Raw genomic sequence first — 17,635 nt, 5'->3', positions numbered from 1 at the left:
GGACCTGTCCGCCCCGCCGCCCCCAGCGCCCGGCTGAAGACCTCAGCCTGGAGGGGGGCGCTGTGTCGGCCCCACGGCGCCTGGCCCCGCCCCGGCCCGCAGGCCCGCCCCCCCGGCCCGCCCCCGGCCCGCCCCCGGCCCGCCCCCAGCCCGCCCCCAGCCCGCCCCCTCCGCGGCCCGCCTCGCCTTTGATGAGCCGCGCCCGGCCAATGGGCGCGCGGGGAGGCGCGGGCCGCGGCGGCGGGCTGGGGGCTCGGCGCGCCCGGGCGTCAGTCGGGCCGCAGCTACGGCGGCAGGAGCGGGTCCCGGCGCCGCCTCGGGCTCCGCTCGGCTCGGGGTTGCTCCGGGAGAAGGAGAACGAGGCGCGGCGCGGCGAGCCGCCGACCCCGCGGGCCGAGCGCATGGCTTAGGGACGCCCCCGCCCGCCGCGCCCCCAGCATGGGGAAACTTCACTCCAAGCCGGGTCAGTGTCCCCGCCCGCGCGCCGGCCCCCTGGCCCCGGCTGCCCTCGCCCCCGCGATTGCTAACTCTCTGCCTCTCCTTTCTTTCCGGCTCCCGCCGCCGCCGCCGCCGCGCGCGATGTGCCTGCAGCCGCCGTGTGCAAGCGCAGGGAGAGTCCGGAAGGTAGGGGCGCGCGGGGCACGGACCGGGGGGATGGACGGGGAAGCACCGCGAACCGCGGCGGAATGGCCTAGCCCGCGGGATCTTATTACCAGGGCCACCCCCACCCCCAGCTCTGGCCACCGCTCCCACAAACCCGCTCCGGGAGCAGTCCTCGCGTCCCCCTTTCTGACCCACCGCCGTCCTGTGCTCTCTCTTCTGACCCCAACCCTTCCTTTTGCGGTCCTCGCCCTCCGCGCTCTCTGTCTGAGCCCTCTCTTCAGACTCCTAAGCCCCTTCCCCCAAGATCCTGCCCCTCTCCTTCGGGCCCTCAGTCCCTCCTCCCGAGAGCTGGGCTCTTGCGCCCACTGCGTCCCTCTTCTCACCCCCAGTTTCCCTCTTCCCCTCATCCCGTGCTCCGTGCACTCGTCCTCCCTGCACCCGTCCCGTGCTCACTGCACCCGACCCTCGCCCCGCTCCTCGGCAGTCCTGCCTCTATCGCTGCTTCTTCTGATCCCCACACCCTTTCTCCAGGATGCTGCTCCCCCTTTAGGATCCCATCTGGGTCTCTGCCCCCTGAGGCTTAGCTGAACCCCTTTTTTCCGATTACCTGCGTCCCTCTCCCGGATGGTGCCCCGGCGCTCACCCCCCATCTTGTCCCCGCTGCCTCTGCCGCGCCCACTCTTTCCCTCCTGAGTCGGGTAACTTTCGGCCCAGGGGCCAGACTCAGGGGCTTCGTGTCTTCCCCGCCCCAGGTGACAGCTTCGCAGTGAGCGCCGCCTGGGCGCGGAAAGGCATCGAGGAGTGGATCGGGAGGCAGCGCTGCCCCGGCGGTAGCTCTGGACCCCGACAGCTGCGGACGGCTGGCACGGTTGGCAGAGGAACCCGGGTACGATCCTCACCTACCTTTCAGCCCGAGACGGGTCTCCTTACCCAACCACCCCAACTTCTGGCACCTTCTCGGCACAGCTTCTAAGTCCAGAAGTCCCTTTGCAGCTGCCTCTGCCCCACCAACATGTCTTGGGGAACCTTAGAGGTGGCTGGGGTGTCAGTCTTCCATCCAGCTGGCGGGGGAGGGCTGTCTGGGGATGGAAAAGTCCTAGGTGAGGAGGTGGTGCAGGTCTGGTATGTGGGGAAGCTTGTGTGTGCTGGAGGGGTTTGGGGGCCTGCACTGACCTCTCTACCTTGTTTCTGTGGCCAGTATTCAAAGGTGTATTTAGAGGGGGTGTGCTTGCTAGGAAGACAGGGAAGGCATCTGGGTGGAGGACGGGACTGTGCTGGCCTCCAAATGTGTTCCAAGTGTCTGTGGCATTCATCACTCCATCTGCTCAGTCAGGAAGCCCAGTAGAAGAGGCTGTGATCTGGGTAGCAGAGCCTGGGGAGCAGGTACCTGGTACCCCTTCACTTGGCCCACACGGAGAGAGCGACTCTCCTGCTGCTGTCCCCAGGGCCCACCCTGAGCCTTCCCCCAGTAGGTTGCTGGGGTTGGAGCTGTTCCTGGGGGAGCGGTGGATGAGACAGGGGAGTGAGTGAGTCCAGCCCCAGCTCTTGGCCTGGGACTGGTGCTCACAGATGTCCTCGGAGCTCGGGAACTCTGCACGGGGCTCTCAGATGGTCTGCGTGGAACTCGAGCAAGCCAAGGATCAAAGGATGAATCAACTTTTTGATGTGACATTTAATTTTTTTTTTTTTTAAACTTAGAGGGGAACAGACTGAGTCTCAGGTCTGGTTAGTTCTTTGGTCTTGTCCATGGGCTGGGGAGGGGCCTGTGGAGGTTTCAGATTCAGATGTGTGTGTGTGTGTGTGTGTGTGTGTGTACGTTCTCTGGTACTGGGGCCGTGGCACCTGGGCTGGTCGCTTAGTTGCAGGGGCCGGTGCTGGGAGGTGAACCTGGGGATAAAGTCCATGCTTGTGCATGTATGGAATAATTTCTGCATCTGGGAGAAGCCCCCATCACACCTCTTCCCATTGCCTTGCTTAGCTGGGGGGCTTTCTTTTCTTCCTTTTTCTTCCTCTTCTGGCTGGGCTGGAACTGGAGTTGCTGTCCCCCAGGAAAGGTCAAAACTAGCTGGGTGGGGGGCACTGCGGTTGGGGCCCTTTAGAAATAGAACTACAAACTTCCCTTTCTTCCCTCACCGTTTATAGTTTTTGATCTACTTACTTATTTAAAGCCTGGTGAAAATGATCCGATTTAGCTATACGAACAAATGCATTTGCAGCTCAAGACAGAGGCCAACTGAGTGGATTTCCATTAATCAAGTTTTGGGTTTTTTCAGCCTGTTTATTTTTACAAAGTATTCCTGCAGAATGACATTTATTTGCAGTCCCCCTTTTTCTTTTCTTTTCTTTCTTTTTTTTTTTTTTCCTTTCCTCAACTGCCAGGCAGCTTGCTCCATGCTTTAGGGGAAACTTGAAATACAGCGAGGGCTTACTTCAATTGACTTTTATCTTCAAAGCCATAACAAATGTTACCCGCATGTTTTTGGTGGGTCTCCTTGGCATCCAGTCCTGGAGGATGGGAGGGAGGAGGAAGGAAGGAGAGGAAAACAAAAGTCTGTCGTTTTTAATTAAATAGTAGTATTCCCAGCAAGAGGAATGTGAACCAGTAAAAGTTGCCATTGGGGGAGATGAGGGAGGGTGGGGAGGGGGCCCCAGCTGAAGTCTGTGGCTTTGGTGAAGTCATGGAATTTTGTTGCCTGTTTTCTTCCCCCAGCTGAGGACAGCATGGGGTGGTGCTTGCCCCCCCTCCCTTCCTCACCCCCTCTCTCAGAGAAACACTGAGGGGTCATTAATGTTTGTTCAAAACATGTTTGAAGATGTGAGAGGCAGAGCCATCCGTGTGACATATGTTGGGTGGTGGAGGGCGGGCCTCATTCAAGATACTAGGGGGAAGGAGACTCTGCTTCCTGGGGAGTTCTGCTTTGGTGACTAGAACCTGGACACTGGGGTTCCTACCAGCCCTGGCCCAGCCACCAGATCTGCTGGGGTGGGGATGACGAGCCCACCCTGGGAGAGGTCAGGGGAAGCCCAAGGTGGGAGGCTGTGCAGTGGGAGGCGTGTGCACTGATTTCAGGTGGTGCCTGAAGGAATGTTTGTTATCTTAATAGTCAAGCGTTTCGGTTGCCGGAAAAGATAATAACTAGGACATCAAACCCATGATATTATCACTTAGGATGAAGCTAAATTGAAAGACGGCGTTGAAAGTTGATTCCGAGCACACTATTAAGTACAAGTGGTCAAAACTGTGACTGTGGAAACGGAATGCCCGAAGTTTAGGAGAAACACTGAATGAGACAGCAGTGGGCAGCCTCCCGCCAAGGTTAATTTCTGTGATTCCTAGTGGGGCAAAAAGGGTGGCTGTGTAGGCTCTTCCATTAGATCGTCAGGAGGTAGGGTGTGGGCTCCAAGGTCTGCTGGATGCCGGGGGCTGGCAGAGGTCCCTCCGGCAGCCCCAGGCCTGGCGTAGGGATGGTCTCTGTCTCCACTCTGCCCGCCTTTCACTGAAGTGGCTGGAGACACATTAGTGGTTCATTCAACTCGCATTATTATTACTGCAATGAACGTCACTATTTATTAAGTTCCTGTGGATGTCAGGCACTTTGCTTACATTGTCTCACTCCTCTTCCTAACCCTATAAAGTTGCGAGCCGGCTGATGGGGACTCTTTCTCTCTCCTTCGGAAGCACTTTCTAGAGAACCAGGCCATGTGTGGCAAAGGTCTGTGCTAGAACACATGCCCAGAGGGTTCTTCCCTTACTCATTTCCAGAGAGCAGCATGCTGACCAGCTGCTGAGTACTTTGGGAAGAGGTGGGTGGTGGGCCGGCAGGAGCAGGAGGGGCACCTGCTTGCCCTCTTCCTTCCTGACCCGGTCTGAGTAGCTTAGTCAATGTTTAGGGTGGGTCCCAGTTGCTTGGAAGGTCCTGGGGCGGGAGAGGGTGACTTTGCTGGCACTAACCTAAGCCTGCCATCCCGAGCATGAAAATAAATGAGGCCAGGCTCTGCCACTAGAGCTCACCATCTCTTATAAGCCATTTTATCTAAGCTCATCTGCTAAATGGGTGTAACAATATCCTCAGCCCTGGCAAGGTTATGGCAAGTGACCCTTCAAAATGAGTTCAAAAGGAAGAAAGATACTAGGAGGTTTGCTGAGGCACAGGTTGGGCAGAGATGGGAGCCCAGATGATGAATCTAGAGGCTTCCCCCCTCCCCTGCCCCACCGTACACTGTAGATGCACTTGGATGGACACAGACTGAGGGCGGGCTGGACTGAGGGCGGGGCTTCAAGGACTCCAGAGCTCAGAGGAGAAAAATAATGAGGGATGGGGACAGGTCCAAGTACTCTGAGCCATGAGCCACGAACAATGAAGTGAACGATTTCTATGCTGGACAGCAATGCAATAGACACTTCGAAGTTTCAATAAGCCTAATAATCTCAAAGAGATAAAGAAGGAGTGGTAAACACAAAGCTGTAACAGGCAGTTCCGAGAGAACACCGATCGGGAATACCGGGTCTGGAAAATGTCCTACCGGGTGAAATGGAAAAGGTTGGTAGAGGGATGGAGTCGTGTAGGGGACATGGAGAAGCTGATGGCAGTGTGCCTAGACAAGGAGAACCTGGGGGCCCTGTGCTCCGAGCTATGTACCTGTGGGCACCGATGTGAATGTGTGAGACCCGGTTTAAGGCCATGCCCCCCCCTCCGCCTCCCCCCACCTGCCCCCAACCCCCGGTTTGGCCCTTTGGTTCTTTTAGCAGAGCTGCCTTAGGAATGGGGCGGAGAGCTGCGGGCCTGGCAAACCTGCTTGGGGGTTGAAGGTGGCCGCCCTGCGGGCTGGTAATTTGATTACGGGGCACCTAGTGCATTTTGATGTTTGGGGAAGATTGGGAGGGCGCAGGCTGTGTCGGAGCCCGCGAGGCCATGCAGGGCTGGGTGATGGGGTTGGAGGCTGGCTGTTGGCCCAGCTGCTGCCCCGGTTGCCAGATTCCAGGGGAATCACCCTTGAATGATACCAGTTGGCACAATTAAAAGGCCCCATGTCTTCACCATATGGAAAGCGTTAGGCCTCCTTACGTGGTTTCAAAGCTATGTGCCGGGAGGTAGACTTGACATTTGAGGTAAAGCATAAATTAAATATTTGGTGTTTTCAGAATTAGAAGATGATTTGCTTTGAGGTTGGTGGAGGCATCTTTGGGTTCTCCGGGAGGGTCTCCTCTGCCCGTGGCACCCAGGATCAGCTCTGTAGCCCCACCTGGCAGCTTTCTTTACCCTGGGGGTGGGGGTGCCGGGAGAGAGTGGGGAGGCCCGAGCTGGGCAAAGCGCCAGCTGGGGTTTCTGGCTTTCAATAAGGCCGGGTCCCTCTGGAGGGTGGGTGGTGGGCAAGGCTTTAATAAATCTCTGTGATGTGGTCTCTGGGAGACTTCGAGGAGCATCTCATCCTGCCTTCGGAACTTCTCTTTGGGAAAGAAGTTCTCCCGAGTCAGGCCCATGCATGTTCTAGTCCCTTGAATTCAGGAACAGCCCCTGCACTTTCACATTTCGTACAAACTATAATAAACCCAGGGAGAGGCTGAACCAGGAAGCGGGCTTGGCAGGCCTCCCAGGGTCCTAGAACTCGGGGGAATGGTGCTTCCCCTCACCCAGTGGGGATGGCCAACGTGAGGAGAGAGGGTGGGGCCCAGATGGGCAGAGAGGACTCCTCCTCACGCCAAGAAGCTCCAGTAGGGACCCACAGGGACCTGACCGTCCCTATGAGGGCTTAAAACAGTCTACAGAGGGGCACCTGGGTGGCTCAGTGGGTTAAAGCCTCTGCCTTCGGCTCAGGTCATGATCCCAGAGTCCTGGGATCGAGCCCCACATCGGGCTCTCTGCTCAGCAGGGAGCCTGCTTCCCTTCCTCTCTCTCTGTCTGCCTCTCTGCCTACTTGTGATCTCTGTCTGTCAAATACATTAAAAAAATAAAATCTTAAAAAAAAAGAAGTCTACGGAAAGTCATCGAGGAAAGAATTACTTTCATGGAAATACATCTTCCTTGCGTTAGCCCGAGGGCACGTGGTGGGGACTCATGATGTCTTTGCTGGATGAATGAATGAATGAAGGTCGATTAGGGCACCATCCCTGCCTCATTCTCTCCCAGATCCTCTTCCTCAGGCAGAAGGAAGAGTAGGACCAGGCCTTTGTTGTCAGGCACTCATCTATTAATCATGATCAATAATGAATTGTTTTTCATTATGAAATCCCTAGCTGGGCCAGGCATCGAGGATACAGGGTACATAAACGAGCTGTGGTCCCTGCCCTCCCATGGCTTCTAGTCTGATGTGAAGGAGACGAAGGAATCAGGACTTACACAGGTGCATCAACAGACAGGAGTACTTGGGGGAAGCTGAGCGAAGGTGGCATTTAAATAGAGAGCTGAGAGGCCCTGAGGAAGAGGGTGTGGGAGGAGAAAGTTGGTATTCGTGCACAGAGTACCTGTGGGAGGCCTGGGATTCGACATTGTCCCTGGGAACTCGGTGCTGCTTGTGTTGGGAGAGCAGACTTCAAGTGGCTTACAGCGTGTGGGGCCCGCAGAGCTCTCCTGGCGCTCAGGCTTTCTGAAAAGTCCTGTGCGTTACTGGCCCCTGGCACATGCGAGCTACCTGTCCCCGAGACATGTGGAGGGACGGGGCGGGTGTTCAGCCTGCTGCCCCAGCCAGCAGCATGCTCATGGAGCTGCTGAATGGAGAGCGTCTTGGACTTGGGTACTCGGGGGCATTACTCCAGGTGTTGGGATGGATCGGTGGGCCCTGCTACCCTGCGTGGAGAGGAGGGTCGGCTGAAGGGCCAGAAGCCCAGATGTGGTAGGATATGGGGGGCCTGCGGTGTGGGATTGGATTGTACTCAAGGCAGAGAGAGGTACCCCAAGGGCAAGAGGATAAGAGGCGGTAACAAGCCAACCACAGGGATGGTTCCTGAAGGAAGAGGGTCCCTTGCCTTGGTTTACCTGATGTGTCTGAGAAAGAGGAGTGCCAAGGGACCCTCTGGTGAAGGGGCCGGTGCCCCGGCCCACAAAGGGATCTGCTAGCCCTGGGGAGCCAGGCAGCCACAGATCCCAGCTTGGGGGCTCTTATTGCCTCCCTCCCTGGCTGTGGGTTCACAGTGTGCTTTGGTTTAGAAACTTTTGGAATTTTTAGGTTGCTTGTTGGATTCCAAAGCAGGCGCTTCCGGCTGCCTCCCTGACTTCCCTTTCTTTTTCGCTCACACATGTTCTTTTTTGTGGCTCTTGTCTCTCACAGACATTCTTTCTCTTCCTCTCGCTCTCTCGCTCCCCACCCTGCCTTCCCCCGCGCCTCCTCCCTCTCCCCCTCACCCCCGAGGAAGGAAAAAATTCAGACTCTCACAAACAAAATGTCTGCCATTCCATCTGAGGGAGAACTGAGGCAGGAGCCCAGAATATCCTGGAAGAAACGCCAGAGAGAGCTGAAGGCCTCAGTTGTTTAATCTGGAAGGCGGTCTTTGATGTCACCGTGCTCCGTTTATCCTGGGAGGCTGCCTGCTTCTTTATGGCTGGCCTCAGACTCTCCACATGAAGAATGGCCTAGAGCCTTCAGGGGCTGGAGGAAAAGCCGGATCACTCCCCAAAGGGCGGGCCCAAGGATGCTGCCCCTCCTGCCAAGCCCAGGTGGGGCAGAGAAGCTTTTCCAAACAAGCACTTGCAGAGACATAAGTAATTCTTTGATAACTTCATGGGGGGAAGCAGTGGGGGGCTATTTGTTCATGGGGACAACCGTCATGAGGCTTTGCGAGGAAAGTTCGGGTCCTGCTATGGGTCAGCCCTGGCCCCAAAGAGGTGGCTGTGGCCACCTGGGGGTGCCCTGGTTGTGCATTTGTTTGGAGGGACGGGTCTGGGCTTCACTTTGTGAACTCGTTGAGCCACATGGGCAGCGCCCTGTGTGCGTGGCTTGGTGGGGGGCTCGTGCCTTTCAGAGGACCCACAGAGGAGGCCATGGTGGCATGGCGTCACCTCCCTTCTCTGGGCCTGGGGTTTTCCAGCTATGAAGTAGGATAAAATCATTTATTATAACTTAGCAACCACGAACGCATTTTAGTCATCCACAGATAGTCCTTCCTCTCCGTGGAGTGGACGTAGTGTACCTACTTTGGGCCTGGTAAACATTTGCTCCGCCCGCGAAGCACGGCACTTGTGTTCATGGAGTTTATACTCTAGTAGGAGAAGAAAGGTATTTATTTTTTTTGTAATTTAATTTTTTTTCAGTGTTCCAAAATTCATTGTTTATGCACCACACCCAGTGCTCCATGCAACACGTGCCCTCCTTAGTACCCACCACCTGGCTCACCTAACCCCCCATCCCCCTCGCCTCCAAAACCCTCAGTTTGTTTCTCAGAGTCCAGTTCTCAGGTTTCGTTTCCCCCTCTGATTTCCCCCAACTCACTTCTCATCTCCTTCTCCCAATGTTCTCCATGTTATTCCTTATGCTCCACAAGTAAGTGAAGCCATGGGATAATTGACTTTCTCTGCTTGGCTTATTTCACTCTGCATAATCTCCTCCAGACCTGTTCATGTTGATACAAAAGTTGGGTATTCGTCCTTGCTCATGGCTGCATAATATTCCACTGTATACATGGACCACATCGTCTTTATCCATTTGTCTCTTGAAGTGCATCTTGCCTTCTTCCACAGTTTTGCAACTGTGGCCATTGCTGCTATGAACATTGGGGTACAGATGACCCTTCTTTTCACTACATCTATATCTTTGGGGTAAATACCCAGTAGTGCAATTGCAGGATCATAGGGTAGCTCGATTTTTAATTTTTTGAGGCATTTCCACGCTGTTTTCCAAAGTGGCTGCACCAACTTGCATTCCCACCAACAGTGTAAGAGGGTTCCCCTTTCTCCACATCCCCTCCGACAAAAGAGAAGTATTTTTAAAAACAAATGACACAATTTAAGTTGTGATGGGTATCTCAGAGGAGGAGTACTGGGTGCTTTGAGAACATTGAATGGGGCTCAGCCCTCATCTGGGTGGCTGTGCCTTCCACAGATATTTGGGTGTGTTTAGGGTGGTCTGGAAACTACGAAGCAAACGGCATAGCTCCTACCCCCACTGAGCTTAGAGTTTAGTGGACCTGAATGTTCATCTTTGCCTCTCATTCGTTTTTCTTATCTTATTGCATTGGTTAGAATCTTCCATACTATCTAATAACAGTTTGTTGCTTATCTAGTTAAGAAAGCTTTCTTTAACCTCTGGCTTGCTAATATTTTTGAAACCAGGAATAATTATTGAATTCTGTCCAGTGCTGTTGGGGTGTTGTCAACCTTTGCGATTGTAACAAATGACTATGTACAGATTTACCTCACTAGATTTCCTAGTGTTCAACTTCCTTTGTATTCCCAAACGTAATCCTTCTTCATCATGACACATGGCTGTTCTAAAATGCTGTATTTGATCTGCTTATCTTTCACTTGGGATTTTTGCATCAATAGTGCCATTAGATTGGCTCATGGTTTGGGTAGTGGATACTGAACAATGAAGAAAGTGTTAGGGGAATGTTGGAGGACACTCTGGGGGCTCTGAGGCTCTAGAGCAGGGGGTGCCAACTGGCCTTGGGTCAGGTGGTCTTGGAGGAGCCATTGATCTCAGCTCAAGGGTGAATGAGGGAAGGGGTGGTGGGGAGCAAGGCAGGGGGTCATGTAATAGCGCTATGAGTGTCTGCTAGATGGGCCAGTAGTGTGTGAGAAAGCCCCCAGTTTGTTTGAGATGCTGATTGAAGTTCATTTGGCTGAGGTGGGACCACAGTCTAGGCAAGGCAGCCTGCTCAGGCAAGTTATGGACCTTGGTCTTTGTCTAGAGGGAAGACGAATGGCAGGCCCTGTGTGAGAATCCAGCAGGGCAGAAGTGGGGGAGCTCTTGTGGCTGGGAAGAAGGAATGTGGGGACAGGCTCTTGGTTGTAAAAATAATTTGGAGGATAAAGAGGAATCAAGTGACTCTATCTTCTTGGCTCAGGCAGAGATTCTGAAATGTCTGCATCGACCTGGGCACAGCCTTTGGCTCTTTGGGCTCATCCAGGGGACCCTTGAGACCACCAGCAGGGAACGACCAAGAGAAGGAGAATAGGGCTTGAGGCTGTATAGGTATGGTTAAAGAGCGAGCACTCTGGAGCCCGATATCCTGGGTGCTAGCGGATACTAACTTCTAAAGATGTGGGAAGGATTAACAGAAACTTCACGGAGTATTGAGGCACCCAGAGTACTTGGCCCCCAGCAAAAGGCAGGGAGATATTACTGTCCCAGGGCAGAAAGGGCAGGGGAGGAAATGTTGGATATTTTGGATTTGGATCCCTGTAGGAAACGCTGCTGAGGAAGTGGAAAAGCCAGGCAAGAGCTCTACATGTGGAAGATGAACCATAGAGACGTGGGACAGAGGGAGTGGGGGGTGGGGAGAAATACCCCAACCTCTCCTTGTGTCCTCAGGTTTCCTACCAGGACCTCCCATTGTCCAAAGCCGGGAGCCAGAGACCAGGAAGCTTTAGCAAATTGGTCTAAGGAGGTCAGCTTCCCCGAGGGGCACAGAGCAGCCTAGAGGAGGGTGGGGAATGGATGGGGGTGGGGAGGCCAGTAGAAGAATCAAGTCTGGGCCTCGGTTCCCTCCTCTGTAACGTGGGTATGGTAATGGAATCCGCTTCACAAGCTGGTGATGGGGACTCCGGCGGTAGAAGGGTTATAACTGCTGGGCACAGAAGTGTGTGCGCAGTCCAAGTGAGCTATTAGGGTTATAAAGCCGCAAGAGACACCAAGCTATGGAGATTTGGGGAGGACTTCCTGAAGGAGGTGGCGTGTGAGGAGCTCTGAAGGATGGTCAGAGTTTAAAGGGCCAGAGAAGTCATATCAAGGACATCGTGGGCTGGATGGGAGACATGCAGGAGGAGTGGGGAGTGGGGTCCCCCAGGGGCACACGTCCTGTCTCAAGTGTGCAGCACCGCTTAGCCCCTGCCAGTGGTTGCCATGTGCGAATGCGGCCCTGGTGTTGCCACATCGGGTCATTAAGAGAATCTAGCCATCTGGATTTTCATGTGAAGTCATTCTAATTAAAAAAAAAAAAAAAAAAGACCATCAACCAAATAATGTTTTTAGAAAATAGTTTCTTTGGGTGGACCCAGGCAGCTGGATTTGGCCTGTTGTTCCCTGGCTTGGGAGATGAGGTTTTGGTGGGGGACAAGTGTGTTCGTGGTAATAGTGCAGATGCTTGAGTGTGAAAGCCACCTCGTGCTTTATGTGCGGTTTTTCCAGTGTCTTGTTCCCCCATGTTGTGCAAATGAGAGACGGGCACAGTGGATGGAAGTGTCAGGCCCAGCTAGGGAGAGCGGGACTCAGGCTGCCACCGAGCAGGGGTGGAAGCCCAGCAGAGGCTGGGGGCTGGGAAGCTGGGGACAGCTTGTTTCCGTTTGGCAGAGCACTGCGGGAGGGCCAGGTGGGGGTCAGCACGGAGAGATGTGGCTTGGGCCACTTTGGGGACAGCACTCGTCCGTACTGCAAACTTCCATCTAGTGTCTTGCATTGGTTCTCTTAACGTCCATTAGACCTGCCTTCGGGTTCAGGCCACGTTGTACCGAGGCTCCCGGTGGGCGCACAGAGCAGGTGTCCCAGACATGACTGGCGGAATCCGACTTCCTGGGTCTGACTCCCGACGCCCAGCTGCACATCTCTTGAGGGGGTGCTCATCTCTGATCCTCAGTTTCTACATCCGTGGAATGGGTAGAAGCCTGGTTTCTAGCTTCTGGCGTGGTTCTCAGAGCCACACGAGTTCCTCTTCGCCAAATGGAGAGTAAAAGGGAGGTCTCTCCTCTTAAAGCTAATGTTCACCCAGGTGCGTGATGAACTGGTGAGGAAAAGTGATGAGGAAATGTGATGAGGAAAAGAGCAGGCTGTGGTGGGACAGGAAGTGGGGGGGGTCCAACTGTGGATCCAAAGAATAAACAGCGAGGGGAGGAAAGGGAGCATCTCAGACAGAGGGAAGTACAAAGGCCATGATGAAGGCAGGGAATCTTCAGCTCCCTCCTGTCTGACGCAGGACCAGACTCCAGGCTCTGAGATGTTAGGCCAGAAACGCTCTTTCCAGCAGAGGAGGGTCGACATTGCCTGGGGTTGGGAGGGGAGTGGGGGAGTTTGTTCTATGTTATAACCCACCAGGGTCCTGGTCCCCCCACTGCAGGTGATTTGATTTTTAATTGATGTCTGCCCACTCTGGCTGCTCTCCTTTCTGGCTGGATGGGAGGTAGGGGGAGAAGGCATGGAGCTGACTGGCTGGGCTGCCGTGTGCTGCCCGAGCCCCCTGGCTGTGAGCACTGCTCTGGGGCCCCAGAGAGGCAGGGGCACAGCATAAAGGGGCCCTGTTAGCAGGGCTGGCTTGGCCACCCTCGGGCCACAGGTGAGGGCTGGGGAAGACCAGAGCCTCCCCAATGGGCTCAGGCCCCAGGGTGTTTTTCTCATTCCAGAAGGCCACGCAGGCTGGCAGGCCCCTCACACAGAGGCTTGGGCTTGTGGTAGCCCCAGCAAGCGGGTTTGGGGGTGCTGCTTCGGGGCGCCATGGCCATGCCCGATCTGGCTTCCCGAGGGAGACTTGTTGCGGGGCCGTTTTTGACCTTGACCCTGTTACTTTACGCATCTTTCCCCCAGTGATCAGAGAGACTTCAAAAGCAAAAAGATGAGAAAGTGCTACAGACCAGGAACAAAACTGTGTTTTCAGTGGCCCCTGGGGAGACGCCCTTGTCCCCCCTGCCTGGGAATTCAAAGGAGCCTGGTGCCTCGATGGGTCTCATCCGAGCATCGCTGTTCAGTGTTCTTTGGCTGCAGCCTCAATATGGCTACAAGGGTCCACTCTGTCCCATGCCCCATACCGGGCCATCCACGGCATGCCGGCCCTGTGCCATGCGTGGTCCGTACCACTCAACACTCGCAGCACCGTGAGAAGGCAGGTCAGAGTGTCAGAGACAGCCCGTTCCTGTCTTTGTTTTACCACTGGAGAAACTGAGCGCTAAAGGAGTCTACCTCCTTGCCCAAAGTCACTTGACGTGGGAGTGGAATCTTCCAGCAAGATTCCAGTTCAGGTTAATCTGATCTTAGAGCTGTCTTCCATCACCATAGATGAGATTCCCACCCCCACCCCCCATCAACCATATGTTACAATCCCATTTGTGGCTCATGAAATCCATTTAGCGACCAGCATTAAAAAAAGAAAGAAAGAAATAAAGAATAGAAATGAGAGAGAACATTGGCTAAAACAAGAGGAAATATTGCTTTGTGTGACTTTTTAAAAAATTTATGGGCAAGGATATTCATGTCTATAGATAGACAGATCCATCTAGATCTGTGGATATCTACCCACACATCTATACCCAAATCCATATACAGAGAGGCCTATTCTAAAATGTAATTCTTGGGGCGCCTGGGTGGCTCAGTGAGTTAAGCCACTGCCTTCGGCTCAGGTTGTGATCTCAGAGTCCTGGGATCGAGCCCCGCATCAGGCTCTCTGCTCAGCAGGGAGCCTGCTTCCTCCTCTCTCTCTGCCTGCCTCTCTGCCTACTTGTGATCTCTCTCTGTCAAATAAATAAATAAAATCTTTAAAAAAAAATAAAATGTAATTCTTACTGCAGGTAAAAGTGTTGGAAAATACTGATGTTTGGTCCCTGGTGCAGGCTCTGAGCCCGAATGCTTAGTTTCGAGCCCCAGCTCTCCTTCTCACTAGCTGTGTGACCTTGGGCAAGTTCCGTAACCTCTCTGTGCCAAAGTTTCCTTTCTTAACATCAGGGCCTTTTGGTCTGTTGACAATATGGTCACAACAGATTCTCCCAGGATGACTGGGGGTGATTTCTTGCCCACCTACTCCCTTTGCTCCGGGCCTGAAGAGAATGGAGAGTCTTTTGTGGGTCCCCAAGTTCTTTCACTTGAGAACCAACCTCTGAGCTGCAGCTGCCTCCTGGAAGAACACGTGGCTGAATCTTTGGGGACTGGACAGAGTGCTGTGCTGGGAATCCTGAGGGGTGGGGGAGGCGCTGGGGGTGGCCCCAGCCTGGCTGTCAGGTAGCTAGTATCACCGCTGCTGGCCTTTATCTCTGCATCTCCAAGTGTGCTGAAGAAAGGGAGGGTGTTTGGGTTCTCTTTTGCTATGTAACAAATTACTCCAAAATTTAGTGATTTCATCCTTTCATGAGTTGATTAACATTATGCTATTTGGGTCAGGCTTGGAAAGACGCAGCTTCTCTATGGGTCTACGTGCATAGATGGGGCGGCTCGAACAGCCAGGGGCCAACTGTTCCACTTGGGTCCTCCGCCCGGGGCCTCGGTCCTCTTCCATGTGGCCTCACCACGTGGTTAACGTGGGCTTCCTCATGGTATGGTGGTCTTGGGGTAAGCTGACTCCTCCCTGCCTGGTGGCTGCCTTCCTGGGGGTGCCGAAGCAGAAACTGCCAGGCCTCCCGAAGGCGCGGGCCCGGAATTGGCAATGCTGCATTCTCTTTGTTAAAGCAGGTCACAGATCGAGGCCAGGTTCAGGGGAAGGGACTACACAGGGGCGGTAATTACTGGGAGCTGGCATTTACTGGGGGCCGTCAAGGTAGTCTAGCAGAGAGGATGGTCCCCTGGGAGAGAACCTGTCTGGAGGCTGGGTCGGGAAAGGGACTGCCAGGTGTTCCCTGATGGATCTGGGATCCTGGTGCATGCCGCTGGGGGTGGCAGGAGTGATCTCGGTGGGATGACAGCGGAGGCAGGCTGGGCCTGGGTCAGGAGGGGGCTGAGGGAACCTTGCACGTGAGCAGAGCACAAGAACGTCTATGGCTCCTCATTCGGAAGGATGAAAAATGTGCAGCAACTCTAATATCGGTCACTAGGAGACAGCTAACAAACACGGGGCGGCTGTGTCACGGATCTTTCCACGCCTTGTGAAACCAGGGCGAGTGAGGGTGGGCAGCGGGCAGATGGGAAGGAGGCCCCTGAAATGCCATTGAATGAGCAAAGTGAGAGCAAAACAGAAGCATGATGTGGTCCCGTTTTTTTTTTTTTGCAGGACACAAAAGTCTATTCAGGCCCGTGTCTATGTATTTGCAGGTGTGCAGGGAAAGATCTGGAAGGATACACTGACAAAGGCTGCTTCCCCGAGGACTAGAATGGTGGGAGGCAGTGAGGAGAGAAGGAGTTTCACTTTTCACATTAGATGTTTCTACATTGTTTGACTACCCCCCCCCGCCCCCGTCCAAGGAGTGTGGATACTTTTGTATTTTTCAAAAAGCCCATAGATTTTAGAAGAGAATGAGACACGAGAAGGGGATCACGTGTGCAGGAGATTTATGGAGAGACTTTGCTGGGGGGTGGAGAGAGAAGACAGTGGCGGGAGAGAGACGCGGGGTGGGGAGGGGCGCAGGGTGCAGCGAGGGCCACGCGTGCTGTCTTGGACGCAGAGCCCTTGGGGCCCCCCCTCCCACCCAGATGCTCTCTGAATCAGAGCCTCTCTGTATTGGGTGACACCTGTCCTTTGTGGACCCTGTAGGAAAGGCATTGGGGAGGGGCCGGAGGGGGAGGAGGGCTGAGTCGGGGAGGGCACGGCCCACCTGTAGAGAGCTTTAGGGATCCTGGGGGGCACCGTCCCTGAGTCACGACCAGCTCAGTCAACGGTCCTGTCTTTTTCTGTGCATTTCCCTGTGGCCGCAGCTTCGATTCTAGGGACAGTTGTGGATACCTGGCCTTTCTTTCCAGACCTGTCAGGACCCTCGTTTTATAACTGGAAGGAAGGAGAGTTAAAAGGACCTCGAGATGAGCGCTGTCAGATAGAACTTTCTGTGATGATGACAAAGCTCTGTGTCCACACGTCCAGTAGGGGTATCGTTAACTGCCTGTGGCTCCTGAGCACTTGGGATGTGGCTTCTGGGACTAGGGACCTGGATTTCCAATATATTGTATTCGAATTCACTTCAATAGCCTCATGGGCTAGCGGCTCCTGGAGTGCATAGCTCTGGACCATTGAGAAGGATCCAGGGCTGCAGAGCATTAGGCTAACCCCTATCCTGCGGGCGGTCAAAGGAGTTATCTGAGGCAGTTGCTGGTGGGCAGAGAGCTCTGCACCCAGACAGCCCTGGCAAAACCCTTCTTGGGGTCCTTCCAGACCTCGCTCCTCTGAGGCCTGGATTCCCTCCAGCTTGGAGGCGGCAGCCCCATTGGCCACTGCTACGTCAGTGAGGGGAAGGATTATAGGGTTCTTCCAGGTGGATGGCTTGGAGTACCTTCTTCTGGTTCATAGATCAGGCCTTCCCTGCCTTCTTAACCTCAGGCAGAGGGGAGTGCGGCTGCTTGCTGTCTCGCTTCTGGGCTGCTTGGGTGAGGACCTGTCCCTTTGGTCCTGGTTTGTGCAGCTGGGAGGCACAACCTGCTCCTGGGGCAGGGCAGAGAGGGGCCAGCTTTTCTCCAGGGAAGAGCTAGAGCTTTATTGTCTGCAAAGACCTCCTCCCAGCCATTGGTCAGGCATTTAATACTTACACGAAAGGGGGCCAGGGTCAGCACTAATAGGATGGGGTGTCAGAAGCCGGAAGGCAGAGTCCAGGGAGCTGGTTCTGCAGGGCTCACCGCTGCATCCTCGGGGCCCTTTGCCCAGCTCGGCACATGGCTGGTGCTCAAGGAACACTTGCTGGGGGGCTGAGGCTTGGAGGCGCCAAGAGTTTGGTCCGTGGGAGCGTGACCCCAGAGGAGCAGGAAGTCAGGTCCTGTCTCTCCACCTCCCCACCTAAATGAAGTAATGCACATGGTAAAAAACAAAAATAAAGACATTCAAAATAGCACTAAAGCTTATGTAATGAAAAAGAAGCCTCCTTGCCACCTCTGCCGCTGGCCTCCCAGCGCCCCTCTCTCCAGGCACCTGCCATCTCTGGTTCCTCTTCCAGTTCCTCGGCGTGCTTTCCACCTTACTGTGTGCATGTGTGCACCCTTATCCCTGCCCAGACAGCGGAAGCCTTCTTGGCCAATAAGACTAGTATTTTTAGGTTATTTGAAAAATGGA

General features: G+C 54.4%; 1 protein-coding gene across 2 annotated transcripts in view; it reads left to right on the top strand.

The window, feature by feature from the left end:
• The first annotated feature begins 402 nt into the window (after positions 1-402).
• Positions 403-17,635, top strand: part of NKD1 (NKD inhibitor of WNT signaling pathway 1) — an 85,330-nt gene continuing 68,097 nt past the window's right edge. For both annotated transcript variants that reach the window (XM_044256180.1, XM_044256179.1), the window contains exons 1-3: positions 403-463; positions 592-624; positions 1,356-1,489. In XM_044256180.1, coding sequence (XP_044112115.1) covers positions 439-463; positions 592-624; positions 1,356-1,489 — 192 coding nt within the window. In that variant the 5' untranslated portion in view covers positions 403-438. The remainder of the gene's footprint in view (positions 464-591; positions 625-1,355; positions 1,490-17,635) is intronic.

This window comes from Neovison vison, chromosome 7 (assembly GCF_020171115.1).
Source record: "Neovison vison isolate M4711 chromosome 7, ASM_NN_V1, whole genome shotgun sequence".
Lineage (NCBI taxonomy): Eukaryota > Metazoa > Chordata > Mammalia > Carnivora > Mustelidae > Neogale > Neogale vison.
The sequence above is the reverse complement of the archived record's forward strand: the minus strand, read 5'-3'. Positions and strand labels throughout refer to the sequence as shown.